This window comes from Vespa velutina, chromosome 4, assembly GCF_912470025.1.
Source record: "Vespa velutina chromosome 4, iVesVel2.1, whole genome shotgun sequence".
Taxonomy (NCBI): domain Eukaryota; kingdom Metazoa; phylum Arthropoda; class Insecta; order Hymenoptera; family Vespidae; genus Vespa; species Vespa velutina.
In genome coordinates this window covers 2,122,424-2,142,696 of record NC_062191.1, presented here as the reverse complement: position 1 = coordinate 2,142,696, position 20,273 = coordinate 2,122,424, and the positions used below count along the sequence as shown (strand labels likewise).

Here is a 20,273-nt window from a genome sequence, read left to right as displayed (position 1 = left end):
ATTTATCGTTGACAATCCATTATGTAGAAAGAAACTTTGCACATTAAGTAACAATAGTGATATGTTTATTTAACTATGTTCGGTATTACAGTAAGTAGAATTAGACTATGATTTTAAGCAGCTATGACTGTAATTCTTTAGAAGAGTCAAAGAAAGAATGTATGATTTCTTATGTGTTCCTTTGTTCTTTATTCCTTTGGGGATCTTTGTCGTCTCCTTTGTTTTTAGGGTCTTTTTTGTCTTTTATTTTGTTTGGTTGGTTTTCCGCACGTGCATTTGGTGGCGCTAAAATGTATTAATTATATGTCTTGCCAAAAGAGGCGTAACAGTCGCGACAACGAGGTCGCTACAATACTGAAATGTAACATATAGTATACAAATGGCGGTTCTGAATGTTATCATGGGTTGTTCGAATGTTTAATAGTACATATGATTTCAACAAGTTTTTCACGAGTAAAGAATTTTTATTCTTACGATATAATTGATATTTGACGTTTCTCTATTTCATGTTTCGTTTCTAATAATTTCGTTTATTTTACGATTGACATAGTTATAAAATTATAAATAATGGCCGAAAAGGAAAGTGATAGTACGACAAGTGAAGTTGTGAAAACCGAAGATTTAACTGATAACACAGGAAATGAAGAAGCACCAACAAGTTTGGAAACCATAGCACAAGATACTAATACTACTCGAAATGGTGGTCCTCCAGTTACTTCAAAGGACAAAGAGAAAAGTAATTGTTATAATAATTAATCGAAATCCTTTATCAGTGATAAATTCACGTGATTATAAATTATTGTAAAATACATTAAAATATTTATGTTTATTATCATTCAATGTTTTCTTTTTTTTTTTTTTAGTTGATATCTTATTAAAAGCAACTGGCAACGCACCTATCATGAAACAGAAAAAATGGTCCGTTAATCAGGATAATCAAATTGGAAAGATTTCAGATTTTATAAGGAAGTATCTCAAATTAGAATCCTCTGAAAGATTAGTAAGTCTATAAAATATTTAAAATATGTCACATGAAATATAAACAAAAAAAAATTTTTTTCTTTACAAATTTATTTATCTATATATTCTTTTGTTTTTCTTTTTTCAGTTTCTTTATGTAAATCAAACTTTTGCACCAGCACCAGATCAAACAGTAAAAAACTTATACGATTGTTACGGTGCTGATGGGAAATTGATCATTCATTATTGCAAAAGTCCAGCATGGGGTTAACTGTGATCTTTCTTTGATGCTTAAGCATCATATGGTATCATTTTATTAACGGTAAAAACTTTTTATCAATATAAATTCTTTTCGAGGCTTACAAATCCTTATCTTATATTGTACATAAATTGCACTTAAGAGTAATAAGTTAAAGTAGATATATACATATATATTTACTTATAATCAATTTAGTTTATGCATATATTATGTTCCTAATCATTCATTATGAAATGTTTAATATATTGCTAAGAATAAGATTTTTATTTCATATAGATTAGTTTTTTTCTTTTTTTTTTTTTTTCTCTTCATATAATATATACAGTTTTATTTTATTTCTTTACCAAAATAAATCAAAATAATATGTACCTGATTATGCAGGTATAATGTTGAATAAAATGTGTCTATTTTTAATATGACTTTGCTTATGTTTTACTGCATATTTTATGATAAGAATTAAAAAAAAAAATATTATATATATTTTCTATGCATACGTTTGTTCTTGTTTTTATATTAGTTTTCTTCTCTCCAACGATGTTCTTAAAAAAAAAAAAAAAAATTATTTTTTGATGTGAATTTTTGATATGTTACATTATTATTTGATCGGTCTTCTTTAAAAAATTTAAATATTACTTCATTGCATAGACAACTATAAGTTGCTTGTAGAATTAATTTGTGTAAAAAAAGTAGATAATTAATTGATAAAAAATCTCTATCGCTCCGTATAGCGGACATGAGTGGAGAGACTAGCGCCGCGTAGTGGCAGCAGTTGGCAACAGAGACAGGTTGTCTATCCTGCGCCACTGGCGTTGTCACTTTTTCGCATTGACTCATCACCGATAATGATGTATAAGGCAAACATTAAATTTCAATACAATTGAAAATACTAATTTTCATACAAATATTTATAATAATGTATATAATTCAATGTTTACATTTGTTACATTTGTCCTTTTTCAAATATGCGAAACTTATGATCGATTAAAAAAATAGTAATTTGTTCGATCGTATCAACATAAAAAATCTTTAAAGTAATAATAATAATAATAATAATAATAATAATAGGAAACGAAAAAATCCTAAAGAATTTTTTTGACTTACAATTGGATTTCGAAAATGAAAAATATGTTATTGCTTATATACTATATATGTATGTACGATAATAATTTTAAAAAAATTGTTGAATTCTGTAATATAGAGTTCCTCTTTATAATCTTGTGCTTTATCCAGCGACAATCATACAATTGCGTAGATTTATCTCGACTATCTATCCAATATGTCTGCCTTCAAAAGTAAAATTATTCTTCATGTAGATTTTAATAAAACTGTGATTGCCCTTACGGGCATGACTAAAGGAACAATATGTTGTGTAACTGTGTTTCAAAGAGTTTCGTAAAAGGCTTGCCTAAAAAATAATAATTTTTACATCTCATATGGCTTATTTTTTTTTATTTTTATTATTTTTTTTTTTTTTTTTTTTTTTTTTCGTACGATATACCAATCTTACTTCTGATATTTCAGGACATATTACGAATAATGTGTTTTTCAATTCTTAATGTTACACTTGATCTGAATCAATCATAACATTTGTTTTAACACAAATACAAAAGTGTATATAAAATAATATCCATATTTAATTACATAAAACATAAATTACGATCGTTGCTCGGATATAAATATAATATTTACTCATTGTAAAGATTTTCGTTCAGTCGAAACTTTCGATTTTAATACAGATTTCTTATTGCTTTGCAGAGACGCACGGCGTTGGCTAGACGAAGCAGATTTCGCTGTTTCAATTGGTTTTACCGAGCTACGTTTTGTACTAAGCAATGATTTCGTTTCCGTAATATTTTTCGCGCAATGACAACCACCCGAAGATACTTCAATTGGATTTTGTACCTTTAAAGATTTTACCTGCAATATGGGATACTTGTTAAGTCGTATATCAGACGGAACGATCGTTGTGCTTAGATAAAATCAAATTCGACGTTTCAATAGAATCAATTGCTTTTTATACCAACCGACGTTGTATCCTTGTCTTTGATGCACGAGCAAATTGGTGAAGGTATACCAGCTGGATCACGTGTACATGGCTGTGGCTGATCATCGCCTGTGATACATTGAATTTGATAAAATTATTTATTCACGAAGAGTACGTTGAATCGTTTAAATTTTACTTCTTAATTTTTTTGTAATTTTTTGTAATTTTTTTTTTTTTTTAATACCATGGTATGTAGTCCTAACACTTTCAGCAGTCTCATCCATTTGGTTTATACCAGCGACATGCTCTCCTTCTAAATCGTCCAGCTTTAAATTGTCGCATTTCACTTCAGATTCCTCTGGCTTAACAGTTGCTGTACGTGCAGTCGATGATTTTGATTTGACGGATGGCGTTTTGACACGTGCCATTGTAAATGGGGATTTCCAAATGATGATAGCACCATCGGCGCTCACCGATACCATATGTTCGCCGTTGGGGCTAAATTTACATGACGTTATTATCGCTGCATGACCTATGCCAATATGCGTGACATTGGCCGTATGATATTCCCAGAGCTTAACAATGCAATCGTTCGAGCCGGTGACGAAGTATTGTCCATCAGGACTAATGTCTATGCAATTCAATGATCCTGAGGTAGAACCCTCGATTTCACGAACCAACGAAGCATCCCACGTTTCCCAATAGCCAATCTTACGATCTGTACCGCAAGTTAAGATTTGTATGCTATTGGGACTGAAGCATGCGGCCATATACATCGTATTACCCATTAAAACCTGCTTCCTCGCGCAACGTCTGTTGATTAACAATTGTCAATCAATTTGTCGCATCTTTCCATAAAAAATGTAATAATGTAAATCAATACTTACATTACGTCCCATATTATACAAGTACCATCCGTACTCGAACTAATCAAATCCTCGTTATTAGAGGATATACACAATGATGTTACGGGTCCTCTATGTTCTTTCAAAATTGAGACAAGTCGTTGTACATCGGGTTTTATGTCCCATATACGTACCTACGAATGATGACATATTGATCATATCGAAAAAGTTTAAAGAAGAAGAAGAATGATAATGAAACAAGAGTATGATGAATGTATAAAATATAAATGACCTGTCCATCGCAACCCCCGCTGATTAATCTTTTCCCGTCTGCCGTTATCACGACTGCCGATACAGCTTTTATATGAGCATTATGGATAATGAAGATAAGTTTACCTCTTTGCGGTGTGAACGCTCTTACAATACCATCATTCCATGCTGCAATGTTCAATAAATAGAAGGAAACTATTGTTAATTAGAAAATTATATATATATTATATATATATGTGTATATATATATACATACACACATACACACATACATGCACACACCTACCAGAAATTATCATTCGTCCATCATGAGAGAAACATAAACAGCTACAGACAAAATTAGGTACAGAAATTCTAAGCAATTCCTTTTGCGTTTCTAATCTCCACAATCTAATATCATTTTTTCCAGCTGTTGCAAATATTTCAGAATAATTCCTATAACGTTGAAAAGAAAAAGAGAAGGAAATACAAAAAAAAAGAAAAAAAAAAAAAAAAGGAAACGGAAATTATTTTGATCTTCGGCATAAAAAAAGAAAATAATCATGTTATCGATGTTTTCAATCTTACCAAGGAAACACGACGGAATATATGGAACTGTTGTGACAAGTTACGAGAAGTCTCATATCGAAATCGGCCAATCTTATTTGATAGATCTCGCTTAGGGCAGTTCCAACCAATATAAAATCATTCTTGTATAATAACATTGACGTCACAGTACCACAGACATTTTCTACAAGATGCTGCCAAATAGCTTTTCACTCGTTTGACTTAGGAATGATTATGAATCGAAAAAAAAAAGAAAAGAAAAGAAAAGAAAAGAACAAAAAAGTCTTTTTATATAATGTTATCTTTTATCACTTACAGTTTTGATTTGCGGTGTACTCGGTAGTTTGGCGAACTTGCTCTTACTAAAATCTATATCCATAATTTCGATTAGCTCGACTGTACCATCACCTGCGCCAACAATCATTTTCTCATCATTTAGAAGCAAAAGTTTCTCAACTCCGCCAGCATAACATTCTATTTCGCCTTTTGCTTGATTCACTTTTTTCAATCCTTTGTACATCTTCGAATAGCAACCTATCATCACCGATTCCGCTTGTTCTTCATCTTCGGAACGATAATTCAATCTACGTGTACGTATATAGGAAACTTTAATATTCATTATCATAGAGACACGATAAAATAATTTACATTGATTATTAAAAAAATTTTATTATTTATTTAAAAATATTTAAACCTTGCTTTTATAATGTCACCCGAGGATGTTCCGCAATAAGCGTAAGTATCATTTTCATTTATAACGATACAGTTTATCGAACGTCTTAATTTTCCTACTTTCACGTTTACGCCATATATCTTTCTTCTTTTCGAATCGATTCGCCAAACTTTAAGGGTTCTATCACCAGCAGTAAGAAAACATTCTTCGTGTTTATTCATTCTTGTTATTGTGTAAGTGTTGCCAGCTATTTCATTACTCGCAAATGATCCTGAAAATTAATTTAATGTTATGTCGATCATCAAGAATATACAAACACACACATACATACAGATATATTTATATATATATATATATATATATATATAGATTTATAAGAAAATTTCATTTACCGCACATAGCGTCGTTATTTCGTACGTCCCATATTACAACGTTACCATCGTCTCTTCCACCAAGGCTTATCAAATAATTGCTATCCAATGTGAAGCAAACGTCTTCGACTCTTACCTTATGAATTTCATAACTACTTTTTACAGTACGATTATGATAATCCCAAACGATGACCATGGCCTATTATAAAGATATATATATATATAAACAAAAAAGAAAAACTATAAAGAAAAAAAAAAAAAAATAAATTCTCAAGAAATTCCACGAACTCATAATATTATATTACCTTAAATCCTAAATGATTTATCTGTCCAGAAGCCACAAAATTACCGCATGGAGAAACACATACCGCAGAAATTAAATTTGTATGTCCGGTTAAAAAGGATTGTTCACTGGAGACTACATTTTTTATCGTTACTTTGTTTCCCATCGGATAAATCATATGCTCTTGATCGGGATGCAATCTTAATGCATTTTTCGTAACACCTGATCGATTAATTTCAAAATATATATATATATATATATATATATATAAAACATTATTCGGATACATGTATTATAAACGGAAAATAAAAATTATGTGTATACGTGTATATATGTGTGTACATATGTATGTACATATGTACGTATGTATGTATGTATTTATGTGTTAGAAAGGATATTGAACAAAAAAAAAAAAAAAAAAAAAAAAAAACAGAAGAAAAAAAAAATTAAAGAATTATACGAACCATCAAATCCTATTATTCCAATTATATCAAGCGGTTTAATATCCATCCTTCTGATTAGATTCAATTTGTAAAAAGATTTTTATTTATTTTTAAATAATAATCAATAAAAATGAAAGAAGTTAAAGAGAGTAACAACTTACTCCTCGCTCTTGATTCGATTGAAATTTACTTAGAGACAAAGTAGCATGTGTCACGATGTAAATAATGTAGTTATCGTTACCATAGTAATCGACAGAAAATTAATATCACCGTATGGTACCATTGGTTACCGTGGAGGTATCAAAGTAAAATTATACGTATAAAATTCTTTATTTTAAAGAAGTTTTTAAAATTCAAAACTTATTATTATAATAATACATCGTATGATCGTATTAGAAATAAATATTAAAGATATAAATTCTTCGAGTATTAGAATATAAGTGTGGTATAAGATTTTTTCTTTTTTTATCTTTCATTTTTTTGTTTTTTGTTTTTTATTTATCTCGTTTTTATATATTTCTTTATTTATCTGTTTTTCTTATTGTTTTTTTTTTTTTATTATTATTTTTTTTTTTTTTCTCTTGCATACACACATATGCATTAGTTACATTTATCAAATTTGATTTTAATAATCTGCTAATACCTTCTTATACATATAGGGTACATATGCTATTAAAGGAATTTTTACTCTACTTAAATAGATAATCCAACGACTCAAGGCATTGTGAGACTTCTTGATTTAAACTAATGTAATAGATGTATGTATATACATATATTCATTATATTTTTCATAGTATACTTAAACTCACGCCGGAAGTGTTACTACGTGAATGAAAACGATAACATTGGAATCTTTTAAAATTACACAAGTACTTACATACATATATTCATACGTAATATTATTTGTGTTTGATGCCGCGATTTTACATACATTAATGTTAAAAATGTTAATAATTATTTGAACAAAAAAAAAAAAAAGGAAAGAAAAAAAAAGGATTCGAGGAAAATAAAGACATGAAACGAAATAATCTTATTTTTGTATGCTAATGGATTAATGACGACAGAATAATTGTTTCAATTTTAGCATTTACTGATTAAATAAAAATGAAATGAAATCGATATTCGATTGATTTCTTGGTAAGTTATTTTTAAATTACTTAAACATTGACGAGATTAGTGTGGTTGACCTTGATGAATGGATAAAAATCTACGTAATTATATTTATATAAAGCGACGCGCGTATTTGTAGTTAATAAAAATAATTTGAACGATATAATATAAAGTATTTTTTCGATTTTCGAACATTTATATCTAATTAGATCAATTTTAATAAACATTTAGAACATTATTATATTTTTAAAAATCCAGTAACATTTATTTAATTCAATTTACTTACTAAAATCTAATTCTTTCGTTCGCATGAGCCCATACATAGATACCCTTCGTTTTCAGTCAATAAGAGAGCTTAAAAACTAGGGAAATTTTTTTTTTAGAGATTGCCGAACATAAATCAGATCAAAGCATTTTAATAGAGCGTATACTCAATCATTATTTTCTCTAATCATTATTATCTAAAATTACATATATATATATATACACACACTATATATATATATATAAAGTATATATATGTATATATATGCTTTAATTAAAGGTACTTTCAGTGGACGAATATAAAAAGGAATATTGTGATTGGTCATTGCCAACCTATCACCTTTGAAGATATATTATTTTTTCGTTTTAGCTTGTCGATTGCATCAAGTCGAGCAACGAGAAGAAAGAAAGAAAGAAAGGGAGAGAGAGAGAGAGAGAGAGAGAGAGAGAGAGAGTCTTCTATTCGTCGTTATAGTTCTCGCTTAAAACACAAAGACAAAATTTTACGGGTAATAAATAGAGCAAATAATAAGAAAGAGAAATAAAAAAGTCAATCGAGAAGGAAAGGGAAACGGATAGGTAGACAAACGGACGGCACCAAGAGTAACTATATCGTCGCCATTTTGTTTATTTTCGCGCAAAGGTGTAAATTACCGAACGGGGGAAAGGAGTGAGAGATAGAGATAGAGATAGAGAGTGAGTGAGAGAGAGAGAGAGAGAGAGTGAGAGTAAGAGTGTGAGCATGTGCGAGCGCGAGAGCGTATCTTGAGAGTAAAAGAGAAGCATAAACGACTCATCGTCTCCCTCTCTCTTCTTTCTTTATCTCTTTTTCTTTAAGTCTATCCTTCTCTAAACTGTCAGTCAATCTCTTTCTCTCCTGTCAGTCTAATTTCTCCATCGATCTTACATTATTCTCTATCTTTTCACATTATACAATTTAGCTGAGCACATTGTGAAGAGAGGAAAAGGAAAAAAAAAAAAAAAAGAAACAGATAGTTCGAAAAGCTGGAACCAACGGCAACGTTGGCCGTTGCTTTTAACTGTGAGCGTCGTCACGAGCTGTACGACGGATTAATATATCGCGTTTTGTTGGCGCGACAAGGAGGAGGAGGACGAGGAGGAGGAGGAGGAGGAGGAGGAGAAGAAGGAGGAGGAGAAGAAGAAGAAGAGGAGGAGGTGGAGGTGGAGAAGGAAGAAGAGGTGGTGGTGGAGGTTGAGGAAGAGAAGGAGGAGGTGGCGAAAGAAGGGAGTGTAAAAGGAGAAAGAGAGAAGGAGGAGGAGGAGGAGGAGGAGGAGGAGGTACGTGAATTTTGTGAACGTCGTCGAGTCGAACGAGACGCCGGTTTCGTGTTCGAAAAAATCGCGTATTATACGAATCGTTGATTATTCGGAAAAGTCAAAAGAGAGAACAGGAAAGATTAACAAAGGGAGTATAAGGGATTAAAATCGCTACGACCACGACCTACGTTGGCAACTGTAGCGACGACAGCGACGATAACAACGACAACGACGAAGACTTTAACAACGACAACAACGACGACGACGAAGACGACGACGACCACGACCACGACCACGACCACGACCACGACCACAACCAAGAACAATACGACAGAAGAAGTATCAGCAGCAGTAGCAAAAGCAGCAACGACGGCAGCGACGACGTCGAGGAGACTAGGAAACGACGAAGACGAGAGGCAGAAAGAGGAAGAAGGTCCTACTGCCGATAATAATAAGTGGCCGCCCGTGTTATAGGCTGCTGCCGCCGCCTGATCATCGTGATTGAAGACACGAGGGTGAAAATATAAAATATAGGGATATATGTTGTGGGCGTCCCCCGAAAATACGGGGGCACTTGATGGCAACAGAAATTGGGCGAATTGTAAGCAAGTATCAATCATCGCCGTGCGCTGTTAGAGTGTCGTCGTCGTCGTTCTCAAGTCGTCCGAGCGACGCCAGTCATATTGAGAATACATTGCCAGTTGCTACCGTACAGGAAAACGAAGAACGGCAAGAGGAACGGCAAGATTACCAAAGGCAGCAGCGATCGTCAACACCATCCTCGCCGCCGCCGCCGCCGCCGCCACCGCCGCCGCCATCGCCGCCACCGCCGCAGCAGCAGCAACAGCAACAGCATCAGCAGCATCAGCAACAGCAGCAGCAGCATCGTCATCGTCAGCAACTGATGAGCAGCGACCTCGCGCGCGAAAATACGCAGATACGTGTACAACAGCAGCTTCGTAGACGGAGCTCAACCGCTGGAGGAGCGCCGGTCAAAGTATCCGCGGAAATAACCTCGACGGCGGTACCCGCCTCCGAGGTACCTAGCGCAGTCAAGACGACCATCAACATTGGCATCGCGATGAACCACGTTAACGATCAGGAGAATCTTAAGCAGCTCAATCTGACGCCGGTTCAGGTTAACGAGGTCGAGGAGATGGACACGCAAGAGGGTGAGTCTTCGGATCTTCTCGGTATATACCTTTTTACGGCTCTCCTCCCGATCCAACGCCGTCTATACGAATTAGTATGACTCTTTGTTACTTACGCATCGAAACGCATTGACTATTTGCGATCGTGATCTTCTCTGTCTTTCTCTCTTTCTCTCTTTTTTTTTCTTTTTTCTTCCTTTCTTTTTCTCTCTCTCTCTCTCTCTCTCTCTCTCATTCTCTCTTGTTCTCTCTCTCTCTCTCTCTCTCTCTTTTTCTCTTTCGTTCTCTCTCTCTCTCTCTCACTCTCTCTCTCTCTCTCTCTCTCTCTCTCTCTCTCTCTCTCTCTCTCTCTCTCTCTCTTTTCTATACTGAGATAGGAGAAAGTCGAGAAACGTTTGCATTATTTTGACAATACATCCGTTCACTTTACTCGCCACGTTTATATTAATACGATGTTCTTGAAATTATTCGCAGTGTTTTTTTTTTTCTCCCTTTCTACGCTTATATGTATATACAATTTGTAGCGAACGATGCACGTTCTCTCCGCAAGATGCTATATAACGGCGGGGTTTATTAGTAAACTTTTTTTTTCCGAGAACCTATCAATTTTGAAATAGTTCTAACGGAATTTGGAGGAAAAGAAAATTTAAAGAACAGATATTCAGTTTTTCTCCCATCAGCTGAACTTACAATATATACTTTATCGTCATACAGAATCTAATCTTTGTTTTAAACGGTTAATTATTGCACCACAAAATGACTGTTTCCTTTAATATTGTCATAGGTATTTCTTTATATTTTCTTTATATTTTCTTCTTATTTTCTTCTTATTTTTTAGTTGTTATTTTTTATCTTTTTCCTTCTTTTTTTTTTCTTTTTTTTTTTTTTTTTTTTTTTTTTTTTTTTTTGATACCCTTAGTACGTTAGTTCGATGCAATAATAATTAATATTGTTTAGAAAGTATTAGTATTGTAATTCGATTATTATATTATTTTAATTTGGAAGTGCAAACATTTCTTTATATTCGACAGTCGTTGTATCGAACCTGTAAGTTATTTCCTTTTGAATCTCTTTATGATATTTATTCTATTTTTATATATTTATTAATATTTTAAATATATAAAAAAAATTGCTGATTTTGTGCTATTCATTTCAAATAATTATTCAATTGTTTTCTAGTAATATGGAAGATTGTGAAATTAAATGTGATTAAAAGTATTGAGAATTTAATTGATATATGATAAATTGCAAAAAATGATTTGCTTGGGTGTATAATTTTTCTCCATGGTAATGCCTTTATTATATATTACCACTATCATGATACGTTCTTGGGATATGTAGCAGAATTCCAAAAATATCTTTCTGAAGTTAATGCACTTTTCATTTACAGATAACCTTACTTCTTGACATTTTCATCTCATTGATTTCTTAGTCAGATTCCTGTTCTTTGTCATGTGAAATGGTTAAAGTGAAAATGATAAGGAAAATTAAGATTTTTCAGATATAGTGATATTACTATCATAAGTATTTCATTATCTATAAAGAAAGGTAAAACTAAAGAAGACTGTACTTTGTAGAAACACCAAATGATGGTGGTGGGGATACAAATGAGAGCCGTCCTATTAATGGAGAACAAGAATTAGCTTCTATAGTACAAGATCAAGAAATGGAGGAAGGTTTGTTGTTACTTCATATATGCTTATAAATGTACATTATACATTTTGTAATTAATATATACATTTTTTGGCTTTCACCCTTTTTCCAGTTTATCTAATTTATTCAGATTTATAATACCTTAATATTGTCTTAATTTAATTAAAACATTGAATGTATTTAGATTGTAATTTTATTATCCCTTTATTAGACGAAGCAAGATCGGAGGCCACATTTCGTTACACAGTTGAAAATATTTCAAAAATGAAAGAATCTCAATTGTCACCTGCTTGTTTTGTTCGTAATTTACCATGGAAAATAATGGTGATGCCAAGATCTAGTCCAACACAAGAAAGACAGACACAAAAATCGCTTGGTTTCTTCCTACAATGTAACGGAGAAAGCGAATCTACTTCATGGAGTTGTTCTGCTACGGCAGAGCTTCGACTTTTATCTTGTAAAGGAGAGCCACCTTTCAGTAGAAGTAAGTATAATACAATTAATATGAAAAAGCAAATGGTATGTTATGAAAAATATATTTTTGTTTTTTCTTTTTTAAAGATAATAATACAACATAATTAAAACATTTAAATTTATATTGTAGAGATACAACATCTCTTCTATAGTAGAGAAAACGACTGGGGATTTAGTCATTTCATGGCATGGCATGAAGTATTGGATCCAGATAAAGGTTTTATCAAAGATGATTGTATAACTCTTGAGGTTCATATACTATTATGTTATTACATATCAGTCATGTTTTAAACAATGTATTTTTTTTTACATTTTAATTTATAATACATAGGTTCATGTAATAGCTGATGCACCGCATGGTGTTTGTTGGGATAGTAAAAAGCATACAGGACATGTAGGTTTAAAAAATCAAGGAGCTACATGTTATATGAATTCTTTACTTCAGACCTTGTACTTCACTAATCAGGTATATTGAATATTAATTATATGATTTGATTTAATATGATATATAAATTTCACATGTAATGTGATATAATGAAAATTTCTAGCTACGTAAAGCAGTGTATAAAATGCCAACTGAGAGTGATGATTCCAGCAAAAGTGTTGCATTAGCTTTACAAAGGGTTTTTCACGAATTGCAATTTTCTGACAAACCTGTTGGGACAAAAAAGTTGACTAAAAGTTTTGGATGGGAAACGCTGGATTCTTTTATGCAGCATGACGTACAAGAATTTTTACGCGTGGTAAGTTAAAATATCAAGGGAAAATAAATTGTTTTCTCTTTACGATAATGAAGTTATTTTAGAAGATATTTAATTGATTATTCTCTGATAGCTGTTAGACAAATTAGAAAGCAAAATGAAAGGTACGTGTGTAGAAGGTACAGTGCCAAAACTATTTGAAGGAAAAATGATGTCCTTTATTAAATGCAAGAACATAGAATACAAGTCCACAAGAGAAGAAACTTTTTATGATATACAATTGAACATAAAGGGAAAGAAAAACAGTATGTGTGTTTAGAGATTATCATGATTGACTTAATCTTATTATTTAATGTATTTCTTTTAACCCTTTACATATTATTTGTATTTCAGTTTACGAATCTTTTAGTGATTATGTGAGCACTGAAAGTCTTGATGGAGATAACAAATATGATGCAGGAGAACACGGCTTGCAAGAAGCTGAAAAAGGTGTTATTTTCTCATCGTTTCCTCCTGTTTTACATTTACATTTAATGCGATTTCAGTATGACCCAGTAACAGATTGCTCGGTTAAATTTAATGATAGGTTAGTGATATATAAATTAATAATTTTCTTTAAATATAAATTAACAAATGCAAGTACGATAATCCTTAATGAAATGAGATCGTCTTTGAAGGTTTGAATTCTATGAAAAAATTAATCTCGACAAGTACTTGCAAAATAAAGATCCTGCAAGAGGAAGTGCAGATTATACTTTGCATGCGGTTCTCGTACATAGTGGTGACAATCATGGTGGTCATTACGTCGTATTTATTAATCCTAGTGGTGATGGAAAAGTAAGTTAAATTTCTTTTATATTCCAAATTTCCTTAAAAAAAAAGAAAAAAAAAAAAAAAAAAGTCGACAAAGATCATTGATATATTTATGTCTAACAACATTGAATGAGAAACGTTCTCTCGTAAAATTTTTACAAACATATGAAAGAAGATATCTTGTAATAGTTCGATTAAATGTTTTCATTTATATTAGTGGTGCAAGTTCGATGATGATGTCGTCTCGCGGTGTACAAAACAAGAGGCCATTGAACACAACTACGGTGGTCAAGATGAGGACATGTCTATGGCTGTGAAACATTGTACTAATGCATATATGCTGGTTTATATAAGGAATTCCGAGTTGGAAAACGTCTTGCAAGAAGTCAAAGAAGAGGATATACCTCAAGAGGTCAGAAACGTCCTTCAAAGAGAGCTTTCCCAGGAGTTGAGCGACCTTGAACGCGACAAAGACGCAACTGATACAATTAAAGACTCGCATACAGAAACTGCGTCTCTTCGTCCGTGCACACAAAATCCTCGAAACCCAAATCTCTGTATTCATGACTTTTAACTTGCAGAAATGGGATAGATGACTAGATGGAACAACTTGTAAATTATATGAATTGCTTTCCGGCAAAAATGATTTGACTTTTTAAAGTTATATCGAGTCTGCTTATAATATATTATTACTAAAAATGACAGTGTATGAAAGCAACAAACCAAACATCATGAAAACAGCATATACTTAAAATTAGCTATAACTTCATTAATATTTTTTTCTCTTTTTTTTTCTTTTTCTTTTTCTTTTTTCTTTTTTTTTTATATATACATATATATACAAATATATATATATATATATATAAAAGTAGCAAAACATAATTTTAGCTATTTATTCTTTTAAATACGTGGACTGATCAGAAAGTAAGATTTGCCAATTTTATCGAATTAATACTTTGCTGTCCGTACATATATACATATATTTTTAAGCATTTGTAATTATCTCTATCACATACTCTTGATGAGAGGGAAGTAAATATCGTGTAAATTGTTCCCATATACACAAGTATAATATGTTTCATAATATATGTAGCACTTTACTTACGGTGCTGCCTGTGCATTATTTACTATTACAAAGCATACGATGTTGCGTAATACAAGATCAAAGTTATTCTATAAAGTTATATGTAAAATCTATTTGCAAAGATATGTATTCTAAATCATGTTATATAGAGATTTGTTTTGTATAATTTTTAGAGAATATTACTTTTTCATTTTCTTATTTTTTTTTTTTTTTTTTTTTTTTTTTTTTTAATTTTTTGTTTAAATTTTTTTCTTTTTCTTTTTCTTTTTTTTTTTTTTTTTTTATTCCTTTTTTTTTCTTTTTTTTATTTTATTTTATTTTTTTCCAACTATTTTTATAGAGATTTTTCTGTACGGACGATCGAGACGTGAGAAAAGATATTCTATTTGTGATTTTTATTTTATTTTTATCTGAATTGATAATTTTATATATATAAAAAAAAAAAAAAAAAAAAAAAAAAAAAAAAAAAAAGATATGAGACAAATTTTTGATAGATTTATGAGAATTGCAGAGAGTCAATATTCTAAGATACGCGTTGCACTTTAGTCGCTGTCAAAGACTCTGTAGTAGGATCAAATTAATCTAAAGCCTGATTATTGGGGTAATACCGGGACAAGCCTTGGAATGATTATTAAATGATTTTATTGTAATAAACATTGTAAAATAATATATTCGGAATTAATGACTGTATTGTAGTATCATGTTGAAGCTTAAAATGAAAACTGCACACACATATCTTCAATTTAAATGGATATGTTTGCATAATTGTAAAGAAAATAACAGTGGGAAAGTCTTAAGTAAGTGCAGTGATAATAGTTACATATATAACTTAATACAATGAAATAATGCATATTATTCAGTAACAGTTTAAAATGAGAGAACAATAGATCTGGTATTTTTGGCTTCCTTTTTATGTCTTCTACACTGTATTCGTTATTTAAAAGGATTGTTTGATGAGCGATGAGTAATGTGATTTATTATATTTACATTTTGCTCATTTTCTTGAATCAATATTTACAAATTAATATAAATAATGAATCAAGAATTTTGTGCTTCGCAAAAGTCGGAATCAATGAAACAAACAACAACAAAAATAACTCGTTAATTAAATTCTCTCAATGTTAATAGTGAGTATGTTTCTTAACAGATGCTTATCTATTTATTTGTTGTTACATAATATTAAATAGAAAGAAAGAAGAGGCAAACTATCATCAATAATATAGATACGTTATGGTAGATATAATCGTGGAATACCTTTAAATGCTATACTTACTATTTTATATATAAAAATGAAAAAAATAACGAATAAACTGTTAGATGCTAGAAAATTTAAAGTTTGAATCTACATTAGTTATTTACACCGTTTCAATATCTGTTCACCAATAGAAAGAACGATATGTAATGTTCAGATATAACTGAGCATTAATTCGACAAATGTCTAACAGAGCATCTCCACACTACTATAGTTACACATTACATCTCTGCTATTATTCGGCACGAGTGGTGGCCATTCATTTATTTATTTTTTTATTCTTGTATTATTAATGTCAATTATTAAGCATTTTATATCAGTAATAATTCATTTCTTCCATAAATGTCAATTCTATTTTACACATAAAAGATTTGATATGTACATATCTTAAACAGGAAAATTAATATATCTCTTTTTATAATTTCATATAATTGCTTGACCATTTTATGCATATATAAAAAAAGAATTAAAAAGAAAATTATGATATCGTGAATTTGATAAAAGTACAAAAAAAAATATGTATATATATATATATATATATATATATATATGTATATATATATACAGTAGAAAGTTAAATTGTTGATATGTACATATAATATATATATATACATATATGTATATATGTACGTATATATTATATTGCATGTATATATCATACTTAAGTGAATCCATCGCTCCCCACTGAATAATTCTCATAATGTAAATGTTTAACTTGGTAGTCGATATTTGCGGCAGATGAACAAAATTAAAATTATGTAAATGATCAAACAATATTCATTCTTTTGATGTTTGGAATGTTGCTCAATTTCGAATCTCAAAAGTATGATGATAATTTAACTAATTCTCCTACATAATTATTTTTCTCAAAATTAAAAATTTTAGATTTCAAAAAAAAAAAAAAAAAAAAAAAAAAAAAAAAAAAAAAAAAAAAAAAAAAAAAAAACGTTTAAGGAAAAAGAATATGACAGATGAATCAAACATTCCTTGCACATAGATAATTTTAATTTTGTTGGTCTAGCTGGTGGAGAGACTTCAAGAGGAGAAGAGGCTGGAACAAATACGAAGAAAGGAGAGATCAGAAGCGCCCTTATTTATGACAATTAACGTTCTTCTTGAGGATAGCTTTGATGGTCACCAAGGAAATGATCTCTACGACCCGGAACACGCATCATATCGTGTATTTCGCGTACGTAAGCAGGGAACTGTGCACGAGTTTCTTGAACTTCTAAGTGATAGTTTGGTAAGTGCTTATTCAAAATATTATTTAGGCGTGAACTCGTTTGCGAATACAAGTAATACAAATAAAATAGATTATAGAATAGATTATACAAATAAAATTTTATTAACATTATTTTATTCGGAATATCTCTGAAAACGCGTTCGGTATATTAAGAAATTAATTATTATTTTTCTACATATTAAAAGAACGAAAGATGTTCCATCAGAGTTTCGTTTCAATTTACTTTTTCAAATATAAACGCATTAAAATTTTCTTTTTAACTTGAGACAGATATAGAAGAATCCTATCTAATGAAGTAAATTATAATTGACTTTTAAGTTTCCTTTAAGAAGAAGACAAAAAAAGATAATTTAATTAATATCTTACAACTCTTATATATGTGTATGTATTTGTAAGAATTGATTTTCTCTCTCTCTCTCTCTCTCTCTCTCTCTCTTTCTCTTTCTCTTTTCATTAATTTATTATATTTTATGTAAATATTTCATGTTATAATTTCGAGTATGAATATGTTTATGATATTTCAATTCTTTCTACAGAGATATCCGATAGAACAGATTCGCGTTTGGCCATTTAGTATACGTACGAATCAGACCTGCAGACCAACGTTAATTGAGCCAGAAGCTGATCTTCAAAAATCATTATACGATTGTGCGGATAACGCGAATCCTTGGAATGTATTTGTAGAGCTCGTCCCACCAGATTCTGATTTGACAGCATTACCACCTTTTGATAAAGATACCGACGTTTTGTTGTTTTTTAAATTGTATGATCCTAAAAATAAAAAAATCCATTATTGTGGTCACCACTATATGCCTGTGGTAGCCAGAGTTCGTAAGTTTATAATAAAATTATATTTATTAAATAATATATTGTAATATACAAAAACATTTATTTATTACTTTCTATCGTGATATATTAATTTAATAATATTGCTTTTAATAGTTTTTAATATACAAATTATATTTTTGTACCAATGAAAAAATATTTATTATGACAATTTTGTGCAGTGGAACTCATACCAATATTAAATGAAAGAGCTGGCTTTCCACCGGATACAGAACTAGCACTATACGAAGAAATCAAACCAAATTTAGTTGAAAGAATAGACAACCTGTCGGATCCATTGGAGAAAGTACTTGAGGAATTAATGGATGGTGATATTATAGTATTTCAGAAGGAGGGAGATAATAAAAAATATGACCTTCCAACTTGCAAAGAATATTTTAAGTAAATATATAATTTTTTTTTTTTTTTTTTTTTTTTTTTTTTTTTTTTTTTTTTTTTTTAATTCTCTTGAAATATATGGAGAGTGAATTTATTAATATTATGTATTGTATTTTCAGGGATCTATTCTCCAGGGTAGAAGTTACGTTTTGTGATAAAACTATTCCGAACGATCCGGGCTTTACAATGGAGCTTTCATTAAGAATGTCATATGATCAAATGGCTAATGCCGTAGCGCAACGCGTGGGCACGGATCCATATCTCTTACAATTCTTCAGGTGTCAAAGGTAAGCGCTCTATGGACCTTTTCAAAGTTCTCGATATAATAATAATATATGTGTGTGAATGTTTGTATGACTGTATGTATATTATACAAATTATAGTTACAAGGATTCTCCAGGATCTGCATTGAAATGTAATTTCGAGGGCAATCTCAAAGAATTGTTTTCATATGGTAAACCAAAAGTAAAGAAATTATTTTACCAGCAGCTTAGTATTAGAGTAAATGAACTTGAAAATAAAAAGCAATTCAAATGTATATGGGTTGGACCATCATTAAAAGAGGAAAAAGAAATTATCCTTTATCCAAATAAAAATGGGACTGTTGCTACTTTATTGGAAGAGGCTAAGAAACAAGTGGAATTATCGGAAAATGGCTCAGGAAAATTAAGGATATTAGAAATCAATTGTAATAAGTTGTTACCCGGTCCTAGAGACGACGTACTTTTAGATACCTTAAACACATCGGGCACTAAAATGTACAGGATAGAAGAAGTTCCATCTGACGAGCTCAATTTGGCTGACGATGAAATGCTGGTTCCGGTTGCGCATTTTCACAAAGACGTTTTTTCAACGTTCGGCATACCTTTCTTCTTTAAAATCAAACACGTGAGCATTCTTTATATTTATATATATATATATGATTCATTAATATTAAAAATGGGACAAGTCATTTTGCAAAGAAAAATAATTAAAGCTAATTCTTATTACAAATTAATATAAAATTTGTTTTTATTTATAATAAAAAAAAAAGCCTCATTTTCAAAATTAACAGCTCATATATATATATATACACATATAAAATGAAAATATCAGATATATATTTCAATAGGTAAATATTGTTTTTTTTTTTCTTTTTTTTTTTTTTTTAGGGTGAACCATTTCCAAAGATGAAGGACAGACTATTAAAGAAACTCGGGGTTCAAGAGAAGGAATTCGAAAAGGTAGGCATCCTAATCTAATTTTGTTTGATCTTTTATGAGAATTCATAAAAAAACTTTGAAGTTTAAGTTCGCGGTGGTTACGATGGGCAAACCACAATTCATTATTGAATCCCCGGATTATTGCATCGACATCGCCGATTTTCAAACTCATCCGAATCAAAGTAGTAAG

The 20,273-nt window shown here is 30.7% G+C and overlaps 3 protein-coding genes across 12 annotated transcripts in view; 2 read left to right on the top strand and 1 right to left on the bottom strand.

Annotated features, from left to right (window-relative positions):
• The first annotated feature begins 304 nt into the window (after nt 1-304).
• On the top strand, nt 305-4,549 carry LOC124948897 (autophagy protein 12-like). Of its 2 annotated transcripts, none has more exons than XM_047493204.1 (6): nt 305-453; nt 551-736; nt 864-1,000; nt 1,109-1,282; nt 2,975-3,374; nt 3,556-4,549. In XM_047493204.1, the coding sequence occupies exons 2-4, from the start codon at nt 568-570 to the stop codon at nt 1,229-1,231; spliced, it is 429 nt and encodes a 142-aa protein (XP_047349160.1). In that variant the 5' UTR covers nt 305-453; nt 551-567; the 3' UTR covers nt 1,232-1,282; nt 2,975-3,374; nt 3,556-4,549. The 2 variants fall into 2 exon arrangements, with proteins under 2 accessions (XP_047349160.1, XP_047349161.1); XM_047493205.1 differs by having other exon boundaries at nt 1,109-2,250.
• Nucleotides 978-9,687, bottom strand: LOC124948893 (cilia- and flagella-associated protein 52). Of its 5 annotated transcripts, XM_047493196.1 has the most exons (13): nt 6,796-9,687; nt 6,656-6,705; nt 6,214-6,413; nt 5,930-6,107; nt 5,559-5,808; nt 5,181-5,448; nt 4,886-5,058; nt 4,605-4,753; nt 4,341-4,486; nt 4,091-4,242; nt 3,448-4,016; nt 3,244-3,332; nt 980-3,136 (listed from the first exon to the last, which is right to left on the bottom strand). In XM_047493196.1, exons 2-13 carry the CDS (start codon nt 6,699-6,701, stop codon nt 2,909-2,911), a joined length of 2,448 nt encoding a protein of 815 aa, XP_047349152.1. In that variant the 5' UTR covers nt 6,702-6,705; nt 6,796-9,687; the 3' UTR covers nt 980-2,908. The 5 variants fall into 5 exon arrangements, with proteins under 5 accessions (XP_047349154.1, XP_047349152.1, XP_047349151.1 ...); XM_047493195.1 differs by having other exon boundaries at nt 6,656-9,687; XM_047493197.1 differs by lacking the exon at nt 6,656-6,705 and having other exon boundaries at nt 8,031-9,687.
• Nucleotides 9,225-20,273, top strand: part of LOC124948892 (ubiquitin carboxyl-terminal hydrolase 7) — a 12,888-nt gene continuing 1,839 nt past the window's right edge. Inside the window, exons 1-18 of one of the 5 annotated variants that reach the window (XM_047493194.1) lie at nt 9,227-9,887; nt 10,002-10,458; nt 12,015-12,113; nt 12,302-12,574; nt 12,695-12,813; nt 12,896-13,030; nt 13,113-13,307; nt 13,399-13,570; nt 13,659-13,851; nt 13,943-14,102; nt 14,296-14,490; nt 17,436-17,657; nt 18,194-18,488; nt 18,665-18,884; nt 19,001-19,168; nt 19,265-19,769; nt 20,033-20,104; nt 20,166-20,268. In XM_047493194.1, the coding sequence (XP_047349150.1) occupies nt 9,864-9,887; nt 10,002-10,458; nt 12,015-12,113; nt 12,302-12,574; nt 12,695-12,813; nt 12,896-13,030; nt 13,113-13,307; nt 13,399-13,570; nt 13,659-13,851; nt 13,943-14,102; nt 14,296-14,490; nt 17,436-17,657; nt 18,194-18,488; nt 18,665-18,884; nt 19,001-19,168; nt 19,265-19,769; nt 20,033-20,104; nt 20,166-20,268 (3,607 nt within the window). In that variant the 5' untranslated portion in view covers nt 9,227-9,863. Of the gene's footprint in view, nt 10,459-12,014; nt 12,114-12,301; nt 12,575-12,694; nt 12,814-12,895; nt 13,031-13,112; nt 13,308-13,398; nt 13,571-13,658; nt 13,852-13,942; nt 14,103-14,295; nt 14,491-17,435; nt 17,658-18,193; nt 18,489-18,664; nt 18,885-19,000; nt 19,169-19,264; nt 19,770-20,032; nt 20,105-20,165; nt 20,269-20,273 lie in introns of all 5 variants that reach the window. The other 4 variants (XM_047493191.1, XM_047493190.1, XM_047493193.1 and 1 more) reach the window with 4 other exon arrangements.

Bases quoted from the DNA above. Each gene is read 5' to 3' on its own strand.
- LOC124948897 (XM_047493204.1), top strand. From the start codon at position 568: ATGGCCGAAAAGGAAAGTGATAGTACGACAAGTGAAGTTGTGAAAACC. The intron at 737-863 runs GTAATTGTTATA...TTTTTTTTTTAG, and splicing joins TTCAAAGGACAAAGAGAAAA to TTGATATCTTATTAAAAGCA. The intron at 1,001-1,108 runs GTAAGTCTATAA...TTCTTTTTTCAG, and splicing joins TAGAATCCTCTGAAAGATTA to TTTCTTTATGTAAATCAAAC.
- LOC124948893 (XM_047493195.1), bottom strand. From the start codon at position 6,701: ATGGATATTAAACCGCTTGATATAATTGGAATAATAGGATTTGATG. The intron at 6,108-6,213 runs GTAATATAATAT...TCTTTATAATAG, and splicing joins TAAATCATTTAGGATTTAAG to GCCATGGTCATCGTTTGGGA. The intron at 3,333-3,447 runs GTATTAAAAAAA...AATGTATCACAG, and splicing joins TGTTAGGACTACATACCATG to GCGATGATCAGCCACAGCCA.